General features: G+C 34.2%; 3 protein-coding genes across 3 annotated transcripts in view; 2 read left to right on the plus strand and 1 right to left on the minus strand.

Annotated features, from left to right (window-relative positions):
* Nucleotides 1-2,567: 2,567 nt before the first annotated feature.
* Nucleotides 2,568-9,285, plus strand: LOAG_06863 (hypothetical protein; the record flags this gene model as incomplete). Its single annotated transcript, XM_020447267.1, has 18 exons — nt 2,568-2,677; nt 3,036-3,237; nt 3,395-3,563; nt 3,690-3,813; nt 3,991-4,130; nt 4,414-4,566; nt 4,737-4,979; nt 5,267-5,437; nt 5,526-5,736; nt 5,961-6,125; nt 6,230-6,333; nt 6,622-6,872; nt 7,208-7,463; nt 7,596-7,731; nt 8,216-8,355; nt 8,643-8,778; nt 8,924-9,046; nt 9,206-9,285. Exons 1-18 carry the CDS (start codon nt 2,599-2,601, stop codon nt 9,283-9,285), a joined length of 2,883 nt encoding a protein of 960 aa, XP_020302485.1. The 5' UTR covers nt 2,568-2,598.
* A 1,264-nt stretch (nt 9,286-10,549) lies between these two features.
* LOAG_06864 (hypothetical protein) lies at nt 10,550-11,028 on the plus strand (the record flags this gene model as incomplete). The annotated part of the gene is made up of 2 exons (XM_003142400.1): nt 10,550-10,676; nt 10,976-11,028. 2 exons carry the CDS (start codon nt 10,550-10,552, stop codon nt 11,026-11,028), a joined length of 180 nt encoding a protein of 59 aa, XP_003142448.1.
* A 422-nt stretch (nt 11,029-11,450) lies between these two features.
* LOAG_17904 (Zn-finger in Ran binding protein) overlaps nt 11,451-16,312 on the minus strand; it is a gene marked incomplete at both ends in the record, with an annotated part of 5,319 nt that continues 457 nt past the window's right edge. The window contains 14 exons of the mRNA XM_020450569.1: nt 11,451-11,522; nt 11,799-11,848; nt 11,981-12,202; nt 12,395-12,635; nt 12,740-12,860; nt 13,012-13,088; nt 13,304-13,431; nt 13,598-13,672; nt 13,936-14,046; nt 14,387-14,543; nt 15,086-15,217; nt 15,303-15,415; nt 15,676-15,759; nt 15,979-16,158. Coding sequence (XP_020305731.1) covers nt 11,451-11,522; nt 11,799-11,848; nt 11,981-12,202; nt 12,395-12,635; nt 12,740-12,860; nt 13,012-13,088; nt 13,304-13,431; nt 13,598-13,672; nt 13,936-14,046; nt 14,387-14,543; nt 15,086-15,217; nt 15,303-15,415; nt 15,676-15,759; nt 15,979-16,158 — 1,763 coding nt within the window. The remainder of the gene's footprint in view (nt 11,523-11,798; nt 11,849-11,980; nt 12,203-12,394; nt 12,636-12,739; nt 12,861-13,011; nt 13,089-13,303; nt 13,432-13,597; nt 13,673-13,935; nt 14,047-14,386; nt 14,544-15,085; nt 15,218-15,302; nt 15,416-15,675; nt 15,760-15,978; nt 16,159-16,312) is intronic.

The raw sequence follows: 16,312 nt of genomic DNA on the forward strand, positions 1-16,312 counted from the left end.
AAGTTTTCTATATCGTTCTACCTCCTATCTCTTCTCTCTCACATTTCTCGAAATATTTTCATACTTGGTTCAGTAAATGCATTCATTTTATAAATTTAACAGAAGGGTTTATACTTCTTAATTGAAGCATATGGTAATGATTTTTTCACTGTTTTCTTTTGAAACTCATCTTTTGAAATTTTAGTATATTAAATGTGAGCGAATACTTACTTTTTGTGTTTCTAAGGGTTGTCGTTTTAATGCCGCCTTCTCTACTGAATTATCTTCTCATTGTGCAGTATGCAGCAGGCATTATCGAATACTTTGTAGCACACAACTTCATCAGGTAGTTTCGCTTGTGAGTTAATCCATTACAATTTTCAAATTCTTAAAATATTCTTTACTACAACTTTCTAAATAATGGAAAACTACTTTGTACCAAGTTTAAAGATAGTTTAGACTAAATGAGCTAAGGTGAAAGGACGATGAAAGGGAAGATGATAATGGGAAAAAAAGTAGCAATATAAAGGAGTGTTCATGCAATTCATGCAATGCATACATTTTTGATCTTTTTTTTGTTTCATTTGTACAGAAATGATAATAAATGAACTTTGAAAGACCATTATATTGGTTATATGTGTTTGAAGTCGATGTTGAAAATCCTTTGAAATCTTGCTTTCCCTGCATTTTCCACCTGCTTCCCCGCATTTTTTTCTTTGATGAAATTATTTCGAAGAAGCTTTAGTTTTCTCCTGAAAGATCACATCGTACTTCCATCCAAATCTTTCAGTATCGTTTTAACGCAGCTGTAGGTTAAATAAATGTATTTTGTCAGCAAAGATGTCAAGTTTGCTGAATAGCTAATATTTTGAAAATAAAATTATCTGGATTTTTATGCTACTTGTACTAGATAATAAGCGTTACATTACTTCAGTTTTTACATCGATCCTCTTTCAATGCCTTATACATAATGCAGAATTCGGTGTGGAATTCACTCATTTTTTTCTTGTTACCCTACTAGATATTTGTTTGTATTTATCAGTAGCAGTCATACAAACAACTGAACAGTTTACATTTTGAAATTCAGGTTTTCACTTTTGAGTTGAATATTTCATACAAAATATTCATCACGATGTCAGATGGTTAAAAATTTTTAATTTATAAAACCAAGGCATTTCCGAAAGAATGAATTACTCCTTTTGTTTGTGGATAAACTACTTCTTCTTGTGGATTTAAAACTTCAAAAAAAAAAGCTTCCGATAAAAATTGTCTACGAAATCCACAATCGCCATCACATGCACTTCTAACTTCCTGGACTCTAAATCACCACTTTGCACTGTTTATTCACTTTCCCTTATTCACACCTTTTTTCTTAGAAACATTCTGAAGTCAACCTTTTGTTAAACTTAAATTAATTTGATCTTCAAAAAAATTTCTCCATTTTCTTGAAAAATTTTAAATCCTGAAAATCAGGGATATCTTTACTGGGAAATAATGAACATTTGATGGAGCACAATAATTTGGTCTTAAAATGCGTAAAAACGAAAAAGCGTAAAAATGAGCCATTCAACATTTATACCTCTTTTTTTATAACCGAAGTGTTTGTCACTCGCTTCATGGGCGTACTGGGTGGGCATTTTTCCTTCTCATCCTAAGATGTCTAATATCTTTTTATCATTTATCATAATGAAAGAAATCTTCATTTCCACAGTCGGGAAATCATTTTTCTTCCACATTATTCAAATTGCATTTGAATTTATATTTGCAACTAAGTCGAAGATATCAAATTATATTAAGTTACTGCGGACTCCAATATCATTCTGCTTTGTCATTTCGTTGGGTTGCCTAAGGTGTTCTTTGGCTTCCTTCCACATAACGCATTTTCAGCAAATGGAAGGCGTTGTTAAATAGATACACCTGCTATCAACGGTTCCTTTGATTTATGTGAAATTGCTTATCTTGTGTGGAAATGCTAATTTCATTGATTAAAGTTGGTGGCTACTCGATGAACGCATTTTGTAAGCGCTGTACTTTTTGTGGAATTTCCTCCCGAAATTTCAAAGTCGTGGACCACGTGGCACTGCCAGTAATTGTATTCCACTCTATTGTTCGGAAAGGGAAATACTCTCATCATTTCTCTTTTGTCCAGTGCTGAAAATTTTCTAAAATATTCTTTTCCTTGTTAATGGAATCAACAATTTGCCTGATTTTCATACGGCATTGCTTATCTTTTAAAATGACAACTCATGACTAACGGTTTTATTGATGAAATCGGTAAATCGATCAATTCATGGATGGCATGATGATAGAAAAGACAAAACAAACATAAAATTTCTTGCAGAAGTTAAAGTTCACCCACCTTTTATCGTCGAATCAGTTCGCTTTTATTGTGTATAATACAACGAACTAATCTTTTTTCCAAACTACTCTAATGTAGGAAATTTACATTCGATGGAAAGATGACGCAAGACCGATTATTAAAAATTGTTGTGAAAACTTGAAACGATCGGCAAAGATGAATTCATTCGTGGAACAAGAGGAAACAACGGAATCAAACAACACATTATATTGTCCATAAATTTCAATCTGTTTTTCACCTATTCTGCATCCTTTACCTCGATGTGCCGCCTGATGTACAAATATTATTCAGTAATTCTGCTATCAATAAACCAGATGTTTCTTGCTTTTTCAGAGAATAGTAAGTTTGTTTCGTATAAATTTTTATACAAGCATTCATCTTCCTGGAATTTGCTGATTTGAAGTGCAAAAAGTAGTAAATTCAGACTTGAAGGCCGGAATGATTTTGATAAAGCTCTAGATATTTACAGCAATTGAGATATTTGGTGAAAAATGATAGTTTGAAGCTGTTTTCATGCACACTGATAATATAAACTCCTATGTTAGAAAAAAAAGACTTCCTTTCTACATATATATATATATCTATCTAACAGCGGTTATGAAACTCAGCAGATTAACCGTCATCCCATGGATCAAGAGTAAATTTAATTAGTTAAAACATGTTATAAACTCATAGGATTGATCACGCCATAATTTAGGAATCTTCAAATTACCGCGATTAATACTACATGCAGATCAGTATTATCTGGTTAAGCGTAAAGCTGCTGTTATGTCGTGTCAAATAGAGCCTGGTTGGCGTGGAGCTACAATGGTCGATGTACATTGGATCAGGGACGGTGTACGCATCAGCGAACTCCAAAATGAAAATGTGCGCAACGAATTGCTTGTCGATGGTCCTACGTAATTTTTTCATCTGTGATTACATAAGCTGAGTGAAGTCAGTTTCAGAAATCGACAGAAAAATAATATAGACAATTTAAGAGCATTGTGAAGGGCGAGTTTTTTTGCTGATGTTATAGTATTTGTGGATTATTTTAAAATTGATTTCTATTTATAGCTTGAGAATACAAAATGGAAAGCATCATACCGAAGGGGATTATCAGTGTTCAGCTCTGATACGAGGCGTGCGATTGTCTAACGGAAAACATATTGACACACGTCTTGTGTCTGCTCCAGTAAAATTTCGTCGTGCCAGGATAACCAAATTTGAAAAAGTTGCGCCGGAGGTTTTATCTCCTATATTTAACCTTTTTATGGCAAAAACATCTTTAATTCCTTTCATTAGATTCATGTTGTCATTTTATTGATGATTGAAGATAAGTAAGTAATGGGACGAACTTTTTGTTCTTTAGAGTGTAGCTGTACTTCAAGGACAGATTGCCCGTTTACCATGCTTAGGAATGCCTGATGTTATTCCTGGCCCTCCAGAGATAACGTTCGAAAAAGAGGGCTATGATAAACTTTTGGGAATGCCGGGTAAATGGTTATTAAAATTTCTATTTTGTGAACAATAGAATAAAATTTCTCTCTATTGTTATTTTTATTATTAGTGTTCGAATTTCCGATCCTTGCAGATTAGAGAAAAATTGAGAAAACTATAGGAACTGATACCATGAAAAATATGGATTTTTACAGCCATAATTCATTTTGCAGGCGATGAAAGATATCTCTCAACATCATCTGGCATGCAAATACCTTTGTCAAAGTTATCAGATTCGGGCAGTTATTATTGTGTTGTCCGTAATACATTTACCAACCAAACTCGAAAATCACCGCATTTTGTTAAATTAGAGGTGAGTTTTACAGTTTTTCCTACTTCTAAACAGTGGTGTAACTGTTATATGCTTTTATTTCGAAGTATATTTCATTCGTATATACTTGCGAATCATTTCGGTTCAGTAATGTGTATAAAGTAGGAAGCAGTAAGGAATAAGGAGAGTGGTTTTCTATAAGGTCATCTCTTGAACAAACCTGAAGTAGTGCACGAGTAGCTGCATATTCGAACTTGATATGTGCATATGGATAGAATGAATTTTTTTGTGTTGCCATGATTTCATCTTATTTTTCATCATGTAGGTACTGCCAAAAAGATACAGTAGCATTGAACCTATGGTTGTTTATCCTGTAGCATCATCTTCGGTCAAAAGACCCATTATTATTGATGTTGTCAAGGGACAAACAGTGCTTCTAGAGTGTATCGTCACATCCGCAAAGATTATTTGGACAAGGGTAACCTTTCCCATACTTTTCATGTTGAGAATGAGTAGCTTTAACAATAAGAGGAAAAAAAAGGGATGATACTGGGGAATGACCCGTTTTTTGTGAAATGCTAAATTTAGATAAAAAAGAATTGTTACGATTAGAATTCCATGTTTGACATTTTTTGAATCAATCTATAGCTATATCCTGGAGAAACAGAAATATCAGTGAGTAGCGAGAAAACACGATTGCATCAAATCTGGGGCAATTTACAAATTCAACAAGTAAATGAAGCAGATACTGGTATTTACATTTGTGAAAGTATGGCGCTGTTTTCTCATGCTACGGTTGAATTTCCTAAAGTTTATTACAACTTACGAGTGCATGCACCAACCGATGTACAGCTTATGTTGGGTCAACTTGCTGCAGATAAGAGCTGGAAGGTGAAAAAGATTTTTTCTTTTATCGTTATCAAACGTTTTGTTTTCATCCATTATTCTTCTGAAATTTGCTGTAATATTGAGAAAGGTCTTAATCAAAAGTGATTCTGGATTAAGTCATTTCACTCAAGATTCATTGTTTATACTTCAAATTAGGTTTGATTGTTTTCTAGAACAATTACATTTATATGTTTTGCTACTTTGGATATAGCATTCATAAGCTATTTTTAGATACTCATCGGGATTTTGAGCCAAAATTACTTCTTCATTCCAAAATTTTCTAATTTCAGCTAAGCTGCTTGGCGCTAAATTTGCATTATGAGATTCCGATGGTGTATATGAATGGGATTGCATTGATTGATGCAATGGATAAGCTTGGTGTTCCACCACATACTAATTTTTTCACAAATCCGATAAATGCCACATTGACTTCTAATGTTGCATTATCAGGCAGTGTACAGGTTCGTTCATACTTTCGCGAGATCTGTTAGGACATTCTGTTTGCAGCCTCATATTCAGTAACAAAACGCTTCAGCTACCATATTACAGTGTATTTCACGCCCAGCGATGGATGAAGCAGAAGTATACGGGAATGGGTTGGAACGAGGTCGAGCAATGAATCTGTATGTTGATAATCGAGTCAATCAGCAGATTAATTTAATTTTACAAGGACCAGAAAATTCTACCAAAATAGTTGGTGAAACAGCGCAAATGGTTTGCTTAGTGGTACCGCGAACGACCAAGACCGTTTGGACCAAAGGTTTGTTGAATTCCAAGTATTTATAACAACTGAGATCAAATACTTTTATAAATCAAAATTAATTTCTGTAAAGATTTACATCTTAAAATTGAGAGGAATAAATGAAAGAGATCCTTTTTCTTCAAATTCAAACGAATTAATGTCTTTGATATTTGCTCATCTTCGCTTTCCACATCTCGTTTTTTTCTTTTTTTTTCGTATTTTTTCAAATTTATCAAATTCAGATGGTAAACGTATGGCAATAATTGGGAAAAAACGTATCCGCTTGGTTGGGACAGCAAGTTTGCAAATTTCCGATGTACAACTGGAAGATGAAGGATGGTACACTTGTGAAGTAACAGACAACACAAATCACATGACACGTTCCAGTTCCTACCTAAAAATTATTCGTAAATCATTGTTTAAATTAATGAGAGCTTTACTTTAGTTGAAATCCTACTCCTTTTTAGATTCATAAAATCTATTGAATTCTCAAAATTAAAAAAAATTTCAGCGAAAGAAGTGCTTTTACATGATGAGAAAGACAGTGAGGCGGAAAATCATAATATAAAGAATATCCTATCTGAGAACGCTGCTGCTGTGCAGTATCAAGAAGGGGTTTAGTTTGTTTAAATTGCAACTTAAAGTACTTAAATGTTCAAAAAACGAATTTCAGTACAAAAATACATTGCTGCTTAAAGTGCTTGAGTTTTTTCCTGACATTGTATTACGAACATCAGGCAATTTCAGTGTACTCATATGTTATGCAGTAATGGGAACTCATAATTTCTGTTCGGTCTTTTCCTATGTACCTTTTTGGTTTAAGGTTTAAGCTTCTTGATTTTCAAATAAATTGCTTTTGCTTCCCTTGATTTCAAATGAAAAATTAAACTACAAGTTTTTAAGGACGAGAAAGAACTATGGTCGAAAACGGGTGGATTGAAAGAACTTCCAATGAATATGCCACGAGCGTTCATTTACGGAAGAAATGTGCGAGTGCTGTGGTCACTGCCCATGAATTATTCATTTCTAAACAAAATTACCTCATTTCAAATTGAATTCCGAGCTGAAAGTAATGACAAAAAATGGGTTGTGGGTAGTGAGGTAGATGGACATGTGCGTGCTGTTACTATCAAAGAATTGCTTCTCGGAAATAGGTTAGATATTTTTTCGTTTTTTTTCCCCGGAATTTAGAAAAAGCAGAGAAGACTTCAGTTAGGTGTAAATTATTTCGCTAACCATTGATCTGTAACAGTCTCAAACATGAGGGGAAATAACGTTGAAAATTTTGAAGGTCACTACTACGGGACATTGAGGTCTTGAAACTTGTTAATTGACTCCTTGGCTTCTGATTTTTATCATACAAAGAAAATCATTTTTATTGTTGAAATGATGATAGTCATACAGTCTAATAAGTTGAATTTATAAACCGTTGAATATGCAACACAAATTTGCAGCAAAGTTTGTAAATTATGAAAAATTTACATTTCAGATACCAATTCCGGGTTTTAGCGAAAATGTTGGATCAGAGTGTTATATCAGGTCCACCTACGGATTGGCTTAAGATTGAACAAGAACCCGGAAGTGATGACGAAATCAGTGCACAACTTAATATCACTTTCTTTTTTCCAGTTTCGGATACCGTTCTTCAACTGCATTGGAATTATACCGCTCCGAACTCTTTAAGATCTCCCGAAACTTTTTTCGTTTCATATGCTAATGTCACTGATAAGGAGTACACCCATACGGTAACTTCACATTAGATTAAATACGAAGTCTCAAAAGTTTTAAACAGTTGAAATAGTTCCGAATCATGCGACACATATCACTATTAATATTAATCATCACAAATTTTCTGAGGTTAAAGTGCAGTGTTTCAGATACAGTTGAACAGTTCATTTTCGATGACTAATTTAAGTAATTTAATACCTTCTACGGAATATCGAGCTATTGTCGAAGTTGAATTTGCTGACAGAACGAGCCAACGAAGTGAACCGTCTGTGGCACGCACTTTAGGTTCATTTTTGTCCAGTTTAACGAATTCTTTGTCCTGACTTTGTAAAATTTATTTAATTTCCCGTAATTTTGACTCGCTTCCTAATTCTTGTATTTTCTCCTATTTATACAGACAAAAGGTCACAGAACTCGACAACCAATTGTTCCGCAAGTCTTCTGGCATTATTCAATCACCGTTTCTCATACATGACATCAAATTGGAACACTGAAAGCATCACTTTTCTCATTGCCTCACTCCTTTCATCAACAGTTTTCATCATTTTCGGCTTATTCTTATACAATCTCAGGCAACAACATGCAAAAAAATTTGGTAGAGGCATGTTGCTTTTCAGATAATTTTGCTTCAAAAAAAGTGATGACTGCATGATTATGTGAAGTTCCTTTCAGATTAGATGATGACCTTCTCTTCAGGTAAATAATGATTTAATATTTTATTGCCATCGAAAAATCCTTTTTTTTCAAAAAAGTAATCTTTTATTTCAAGCTGCCCGCGGTAAATTCATGGACACATCACATCGCATATTCAACGAACAACGGGTACAAAAATCTCATCTTTATTACGAACCAACTATAGCAATGTCGGTCATGAGTGATATGAATGAATTTACTCCTCTTAAGATGAAGGTGAAAAACAAAATTTTTCGACTAATTTTCTTTTGTTAAGCAAAGCAGAAAATCAAATTTCTAGGCTCATTTTGAACAATAGGAAGATAATAATTAGATCGGGCAACAGCATGTTTTAGATTAAAGAGCTGAAGTTCCCATAGGAAAACTATCCTTAATGTAATAATTATTCGCAGGAAGCTTTGTCTGTTGTATATGAGATATTTGTGTTACTTTACTAAGAACTAAAAGCATTCATTTTCAATTAAAGAAAAAATGGAAAAGACTAGAGATTGTTTGTTTTTCAGTGTAGTGAGAATCGATCACCTTCTGTTGCGTCTTTGAAGAGTTTTCCACTCAGCAAAGATTACGATATCATGTCGAACCTATATGGTAAAGAAGACAACTTTTTGGAGGAGAGGAACGCTCTTACTTCATTCAAAGGTTTAGTGAAACTCTGTTTAAAATATTTTGCGCCCTATGTCAGGCTCAATTGATTTGGTGCCGATGGGCGACGGTGAGTGGCTGTATTATTTGATTTTTATTCCATTTCATTGTGTAAGTCATGTGCAGAATATTATCTGTTCAGAGAGATCGTGGACCAGTGGGAAAATATATGAAAATCTCATCTCAGAAGTTAATGACATTCAGAGGCCAGTGCAAAGAGCCTTACAAATCAATGATAACCATAAGGAATCTTTTTGGTTAAAAGGTTATTCCTATTTTCATCATTGCTTTTGAGAAACATCATACCATTTAGTTCCAAGATAGAAGTCTGTCGGTCCACAAATCATTAGTAATGCTAATTTGATTTGCTGTTGAAATAACTTATTTCTGAAATTCCAGCTACCGTTCCAGCTAACCTTTACAGGAATTAACGACCAGATAAAACCGCCAAATCACATTACAGTTATGCCTCCTGGAATACAATTGTTATCGTCGAAAGGGTAAATGGAGTTCTCTTCCGTAATTTGAAAATGTTTTTGACATGGTATAATATCATCTAAAGTAATTAATTCTTACTCTTCCTGAAATAATTCTTTGATTTCTAAAATAGGGAATATTAGTATCTCTGTTTCTAAGCATTTTGCTAATAAGTAGCAATATTTAGAGCACTGTATTTCTAGTTAATAGAAACGAAAGAGGACTACTAACACCTGTGAACTAGCTTCAGGGTAAAATATTTAAAAAAGTCATTGAAAACATTTAATACTGTTTGTAAGCTTTAACTCATTTTCTTTAGCGCAGAAAAAAACAGCACACAGTACTCAGCATTGTCAGTTCCGCTGACAACAAATGGAACAGTTGATGACTTCTCTAAAAACAGTCAAATATCCTCTTTGACAGATGGTTGTTACTTACACACATTTAAATCCCAAGCATCAAATACAGGTTTCATGTGTACTACATTTAATAAGTGGGAAACAAAGACAAACCATCATTTGTCATCTCATGAAGCGAGATTCACCATTAGTGATAAAAACCTTTGAACTTCACTTTTTGAGAGCTGAAACTACTGGCTAAATTTCTCGATTTTCATTCATGTCAATCGTGGGTTTAGTAAAATGCGTTTTTATTGAATGAAATGATATGAGATGAAAAGGTGATTTAAACTACCTATCAGTGTAACTTCATTTTGTCTCATGTCTAGATTTCAAGAGTGGACTAACAGATCGATTGGTTTTTCTATGGGAGGGGGAATTAAAACACAACAGCAGGGGATGATACCTTTCCCTCCTTAGGGCTTTCATTTATAATATCTCCGTGGAGAGATCATGTTGCAGTAAACAAGTTCGGGTAACAATGCAATAAAAAGTTCGCAATTTATATAAATTTGTCGTATTGCTATATATCTTCTTTTATTGCTCATCCTAATAAAGCTACAGAAGTGAAACTACATAGAGTTTCAAGTGGTATGATTGCACCCATCTCCAAATCTTTTGGGAAATGCCTTACGCAAATCCACTTCGTCTCGTTCCTTCTTTAGAGTTTTTCAACTTTATGCAAATTTCTAAACTCTCCAGCTGAAAAAAAAGACATCCCACCAATTTGCCCAGAACATACAAGAACTACTGACAGTTCGAAAACTTCAGTCCTAATCCCATAGTATTTGAATATGAAAAGTAAGCATTTAAAAATCAAGAAGTCACTCTGCTGAACCGAACCCATAATGATTCTCCCATTAACCATTCGCAGCTGAACGTCCCTGCAAGCTATGCATCGCACATTAAATCGTCAGGCAATGCGCGATATGAAGTTCCACTTTCCGGACGAAATCGGAATTGGAGGGACTTCAGCGCTACTGGCAGTCCGAGAAAAGTACTGGAAAAAAAGACGCCCCAGTAAGGCAGTACCTGTCCTTCCATAACAGATCTAACTGTACAGAATTACAATATATAATGCACCTGTAAGAAATGATTCTCATTTCCAACAGAAGATTTTAATATGGGTCAAATTACTAACAGCATTCTATCGAAAGACGTCATACATCCATGAAAAATAATCACACATTCATGAAAAATAAAGGGTAACAGTTCCCAATACGTGGACAAAAACTTTATGAACTAACAAAGTCAAATGTCACGAGTGTTTTGCTTTCGCTAAAATTTCAAGTTTGCATATGAAAGTTCGAGTGTTTTAGAGTTCCCGCTACAAATGCACAAATATACTCAAAAAGTAGTGGAAGATGGATGAAACAATGGGAATTCAAAATGACTAAATTACTGAGTGCAGGAAGCATTTGAAAAGAAAACTGAAAGCACAACTTCTATGATTGTAATTAGCAAATTTCTATGACAATTTCGAACCGGCAGCACATTACTCAACTGCCTACTACAAGCGACATCAAATAAAGATAACAGCAGTTGGTCCTTCCCACCAAAGAGTATATCCATTACATTTATTCAATTTCAATCCATTTACCATCCAAATAATACGCTGTAATTAATTGTTTCAAAAGATTTTTTAGGATTCAGTCAGCATTTTGAATCAGTTGAGATGGACGACAACAAAAGTTCTTGTTTCTGCTGCCACCAATCAGTAAATATTTTTACGCAAAATCGTTACAATAAACTAGTACAGCCATAACTATTCTAATATTCTACACGGTAACTTTCTTAAGCTGATTTGCCACCAATCCGTCCCACTTTTGAAGCACTATCTTCAGAAGCTGTAACCGCATTCTGTACCTAAAAACATCAATTCTGTATTATAAATATGCCGCTAAATTCCATTACTCTAGACTTAAATGAAGTAATAGGAAAGAGCAGCATTAAAAATGTTATAATTTAGTCTTAAGTAGTAAGGAGAAATGTTTTACGTCATGACGACAAAAATGAGGTCCGCCATCAGAAATTTTCAACATCTACCGCAAGAAAGTTTGAAAGTCTAGAAACTAAAAAAACAATCCAAGTTCCAAACAGCAGTGTAATAAATCCAATAATCAAGGTCATAAAAAATATTACCTCACAGTCATCGCGAATTATTTTTGGGAAATGCGCTTTGATCCAATCTTCTGAAGAAATCGCAGTTTTTTTTTTTTTTTTTAAGTTTTAGTTTCATTGCTAACGAAAATGGAGTCAAATCAAAATGAGTATGTATATAAAACCCTGAAAATTTTATTTCAAAACGTTAGATAAGGACTTACTCCACAGCAGAAAGCCCAAATCACTCTTTGCATGAGGTGAGCCAAACGTCGAATGATAAATCCATTGTTGCCCGTTACAATCCACATCAACAACAATGTTGTCCTTAATGAAATCTTCTGCCTCTTTTGCATCCATCACAAACTGCACATATTCCGTAAGAGGATACGGTGGACAGCGTATGTAGCGATAAATGCGTGATGGACGACCTGTATCTACTCGTCCTAAATCATGAAACACTCTAGTAAGCTAGTTTTCCCAATTTCATATGTACTAAAGTTATTGGAACCTTTCCAAAAGGTAGCATTATGTTGCAGTTCTATTCATTATGGAAAAAAAGACCAAAAAATGAATAGATTGAAATTTTTTTTAACATTTGGGATAGTACAGTGGAACAATAAACTAGCGAAACTAACCAACAACAGGACGTGGAGGTAATACAAGTGCATAAAAATTTCCATTGGTATAGCCAAGTAACAAAGGTGGGCATAATCTGTAATTGTTCAGACCAGGTAGTTGTGGGTAAAACCCTTCAACCGGATGTTTCCAACCACCAGGACGTCCATCTCGAGCGGGGAATGGGTTTAATTTTGACGATTCAATAGGGAATACAATGATTGGACGATTTAATACCTGTGCCAAAACGAGTATGTGAATCTGAAATATTATTATGACATAGACGGCTGAATTAAACAAGTGTAACCAAAACCTAGAAATATTTTCAATTCTGTCATAAAAAAAAAAAGGAAAATTGCAAACACCTGTTCTAATGGGAATCCAGGGTCACTACATTCAACGATATTTGACCAGTGACGTTGCATCATCCAAATATCAAAATTTAGTCCCAGTTTCATCAAAGAAGTTGCCCATCGACCTCGAAAGCTAAAAAAACTTGCAAGAAGAATGAAGAGCTGTTTTATACCCATATTTCAATTCAAAAAATAAGCGCAATTCTTGATAAAATTAGAATTAGTCAACAAAATAAAAATGTGATAGAAAAACCACGAGGAAAATTCAATTTAAATAGACTTACTTAGTTTCCATTGCATATAGTGTGTGGTACAGTGCATCACGAAGTGTATTACTTTTGTCAATTACACCCCACAATGCCTGGAAAGGAATAACTCTAAACTTTTAAGAAGCTTGCAAAGTAATATCAGTGAGTATCTCAGGTTAAAATAATTCTCTATATCAATCTATTATCAGTTTGCCACAACAGATATCTCAACTTCATGACTGGACAAAATTATAAATTGTAATTAAATAAATAAATAAATGAATAAATAAATAAGTATATATATACATATATATGTATATATATAAACCTGTGAAACTGCATCCACAAGACTGTGCCCCCCTCCACGATTTCGCAATAATACTGGTGCATAAGTCTGACAGCCTGTTAATCCTGCCAGAGAGTGTGCATCCATGCAACACACCGTATCAAGAACTTCTAAAATATGTATATTGTGAGATAAAATATACCAAAATTTCTTAGATAATTTTTGGTTTTCATTTTCCAACTTCGAAGTAGTTGGTAGTAAAAACTAAAAAAATTCTCACGTGTGCATTATAGTAGACTCGTTTACAGTAAACAACCATAATATTTAAAATCTTACGACGATCGTCGAGATCCATGAGGACGCGTAGATTATTTTCACCGGAAACTACCCATGGTCGCAAATCATAAATCGCTGAAAAATCTTTGGTAAAACTTCTTTATATTTAGATAAACCAACTTACTAAGAATTTAACCAGACCACCTAAAATAAAGACAACTACCTACTGTTGCGAATGCAACCCTACCATAGTAGTTCAGTGTTATGAAGGTGTTCCTTCCCGAAAATAGCCATAACATTTCAAGGGTCAACCTTCTCCTCCAACAAAATAGCATGGTTGTACAGCAATATATCAGCAAAAAATAGTGGCTACATATTCATAAAAGATTAAAAATCACCATTTGGTAGAGTGAACAAGGCATTATTGTTGGCGACACGCGTCATATCATAATCTTCGTACATACTTTCGCGTATTTTCTTGTGAATTTCGTCAGAACAGTCATCATTTGCTACCAAAAAAAAAAAAAAAAAAAAAAAAAAAAAAGAAAAAAGAAAAAAATGATAATAATAATGTGATAATTTTAAAAATGTGACAACTATAGTGCAGTTCTTCACTTTTTTTGAAAGTAAGAGGAGCATTCACACCCGCAACCCAGAGAGCAACAACTGTCAGGAACAAAAGAATCCATAAAAGAGATAAGCTGGAAAAAAAACTTGCACAACATGAGCCAATCTATGATTACCAAAAAAAAAAAAAATGAAACTCTTAGCACAAACGATGTAGGTGACATGATCTACTTATAAAAGCAAATGTTTGGTTTTTCGGGCACGAACAAAATTGATACATACCTAATCCTGGGATTGCAACTGTGCAAGATAAGGAATCTATGAAAAATCTTGGAACACTTGCTAAAATTCTGCTGTTCTTGTTTCGAATGATATCAATAATTGAACGATTGACAACTGTTAATGCATTCTCTTCGTCAACATCGTTCAACAACATAGCCTGAAAATGCTATGATTATGACAAATTGAAAGAGTCGGAAGTTGCAATTACTACGGTAAACCGAAAAGAATAATGTAGCACAAATGGTAAGAACCAAGTACAGAACTCTGTTTGCAGCAAAAAGTTTCCGCAAGTGAAAAAAGAAAATTCTCACGAACCTCAACTTGGACACTTCATAAGGTAAAGACCGGGTAGTAACACGCGAGAAGTAATACACCTCAGAAACTTTGAGAGTTTCAGTTAGTGCAAAATAACACAGTCACATACTGGCTATGGAAATCTCATGCGACTCGAACAATGGATGTAGAAGCGCATTATGATAGGAACTGTTTCATAAGCATTGGTTTGTTCTGTTTATAGTCGTATCATACCGGGAAGGAACGTTTCCGATAAACCAAGAATCCTGGTGATGGTGATTTTGCTGATAAACAGCACAAGACGTAAGATTAAGAATCCGTTATTCAGTTTTGCCCGAATAGTAGATATGCAACAGAAATAACACGGAAAGCACTATACTGTGTTGGAGAATATAAAAAATTAACCTCAAAGCCACTGATTCTTCGATTGCCTTCGCCATAATGATAAATGTAATGAATGAGCTTGGCTTCAGCATCACTGCTTTCTCGAAGAATTTCAGCACATGTTTCCAGAAATGATGCACAACCCGTATCAACCTATAGTTTCTTTCAAAGAATACGCAAATAAAAACAGTCAGTCAAAAAAGAGATATACCATAAAACTGTGAGTTTGGTAACTTACTGATTTATTTAGATGAGAAAGGTAGATATCGAGAAGGGTAATCCGTTTATTTAAATTTACATTAGCTGCTTTTCCAATTCCATGATGGTCTTCACTTCCTCCCTCAGCAAAATCTAAAATACCGACATTCACGGAAATTATAATGGCTCTTAACAAGAGATGACATGAATTCTACTTCTTCAGTAAACTTGATAGAACGCATTATCGTGTGCAAAGCTCGAATATCATATCATCGGAAAATTATGCACAGAAACTTCAAATAAAATCTGTGCTAAAGATTGTGACCTGCGATAATTTGTAGCGTACTTCCACAAACATTGTGTAGAAGGTACCTATACTAAAAAGGGAAAAACAGTAATTTTCAATTATAAACCTTTCACAGTTTTTTCCGCATGTTTTGAAAGGTCATAAGTTTCTTCCTTGTTAGAAGGACGGCATGCTGCAATATCGCCTTCTCCTTAAAAAAAGGATTCCAACTATTTCATATGTGGAAGCATAATTATGTTCAGGAGATTATTTCTGTTTTCAGTTTTCCTAATTTTACTTGATGCAGAACCTAAAAATTACGTAAAAGACAAAACGTGACGGCAATTAATTTGACTCAGTACAGCTGCATCTTTAGGGAAGCACCATAATATTTCAAAACTGCTATAAATATAACTTTAACAAAGCAAACCACGAAAATCCTGATCAATGATGTCGTTACCAATCCCCACAGAAACATAATCTTTTGGTGTACCACACATCGTGCAGTGCTTAACGTTAGGCCAATTTTTGTAAGTACATTGCGAGCAATCCCACTTATGCAGTGCTTTTCCTAACTTCTCAACTTGTTCGAGATCGATTGAGCATTCATCTGACATACAGAAAAATTTGAAGCTAGATATAATGAATATTAATATGAGAATATTTCAATAGGAACCCCTTCTACCGTTGAAAAAAAAAAAAGAAAAAGAACTCACAGACCGGACCGACATAATATATTATTAGGACCGATCAATTAAGCACAC

Source organism: Loa loa (genome assembly GCF_000183805.2).
Source record: "Loa loa unplaced genomic scaffold supercont3.149, whole genome shotgun sequence".
NCBI classification, from domain to species: domain Eukaryota; kingdom Metazoa; phylum Nematoda; class Chromadorea; order Rhabditida; family Onchocercidae; genus Loa; species Loa loa.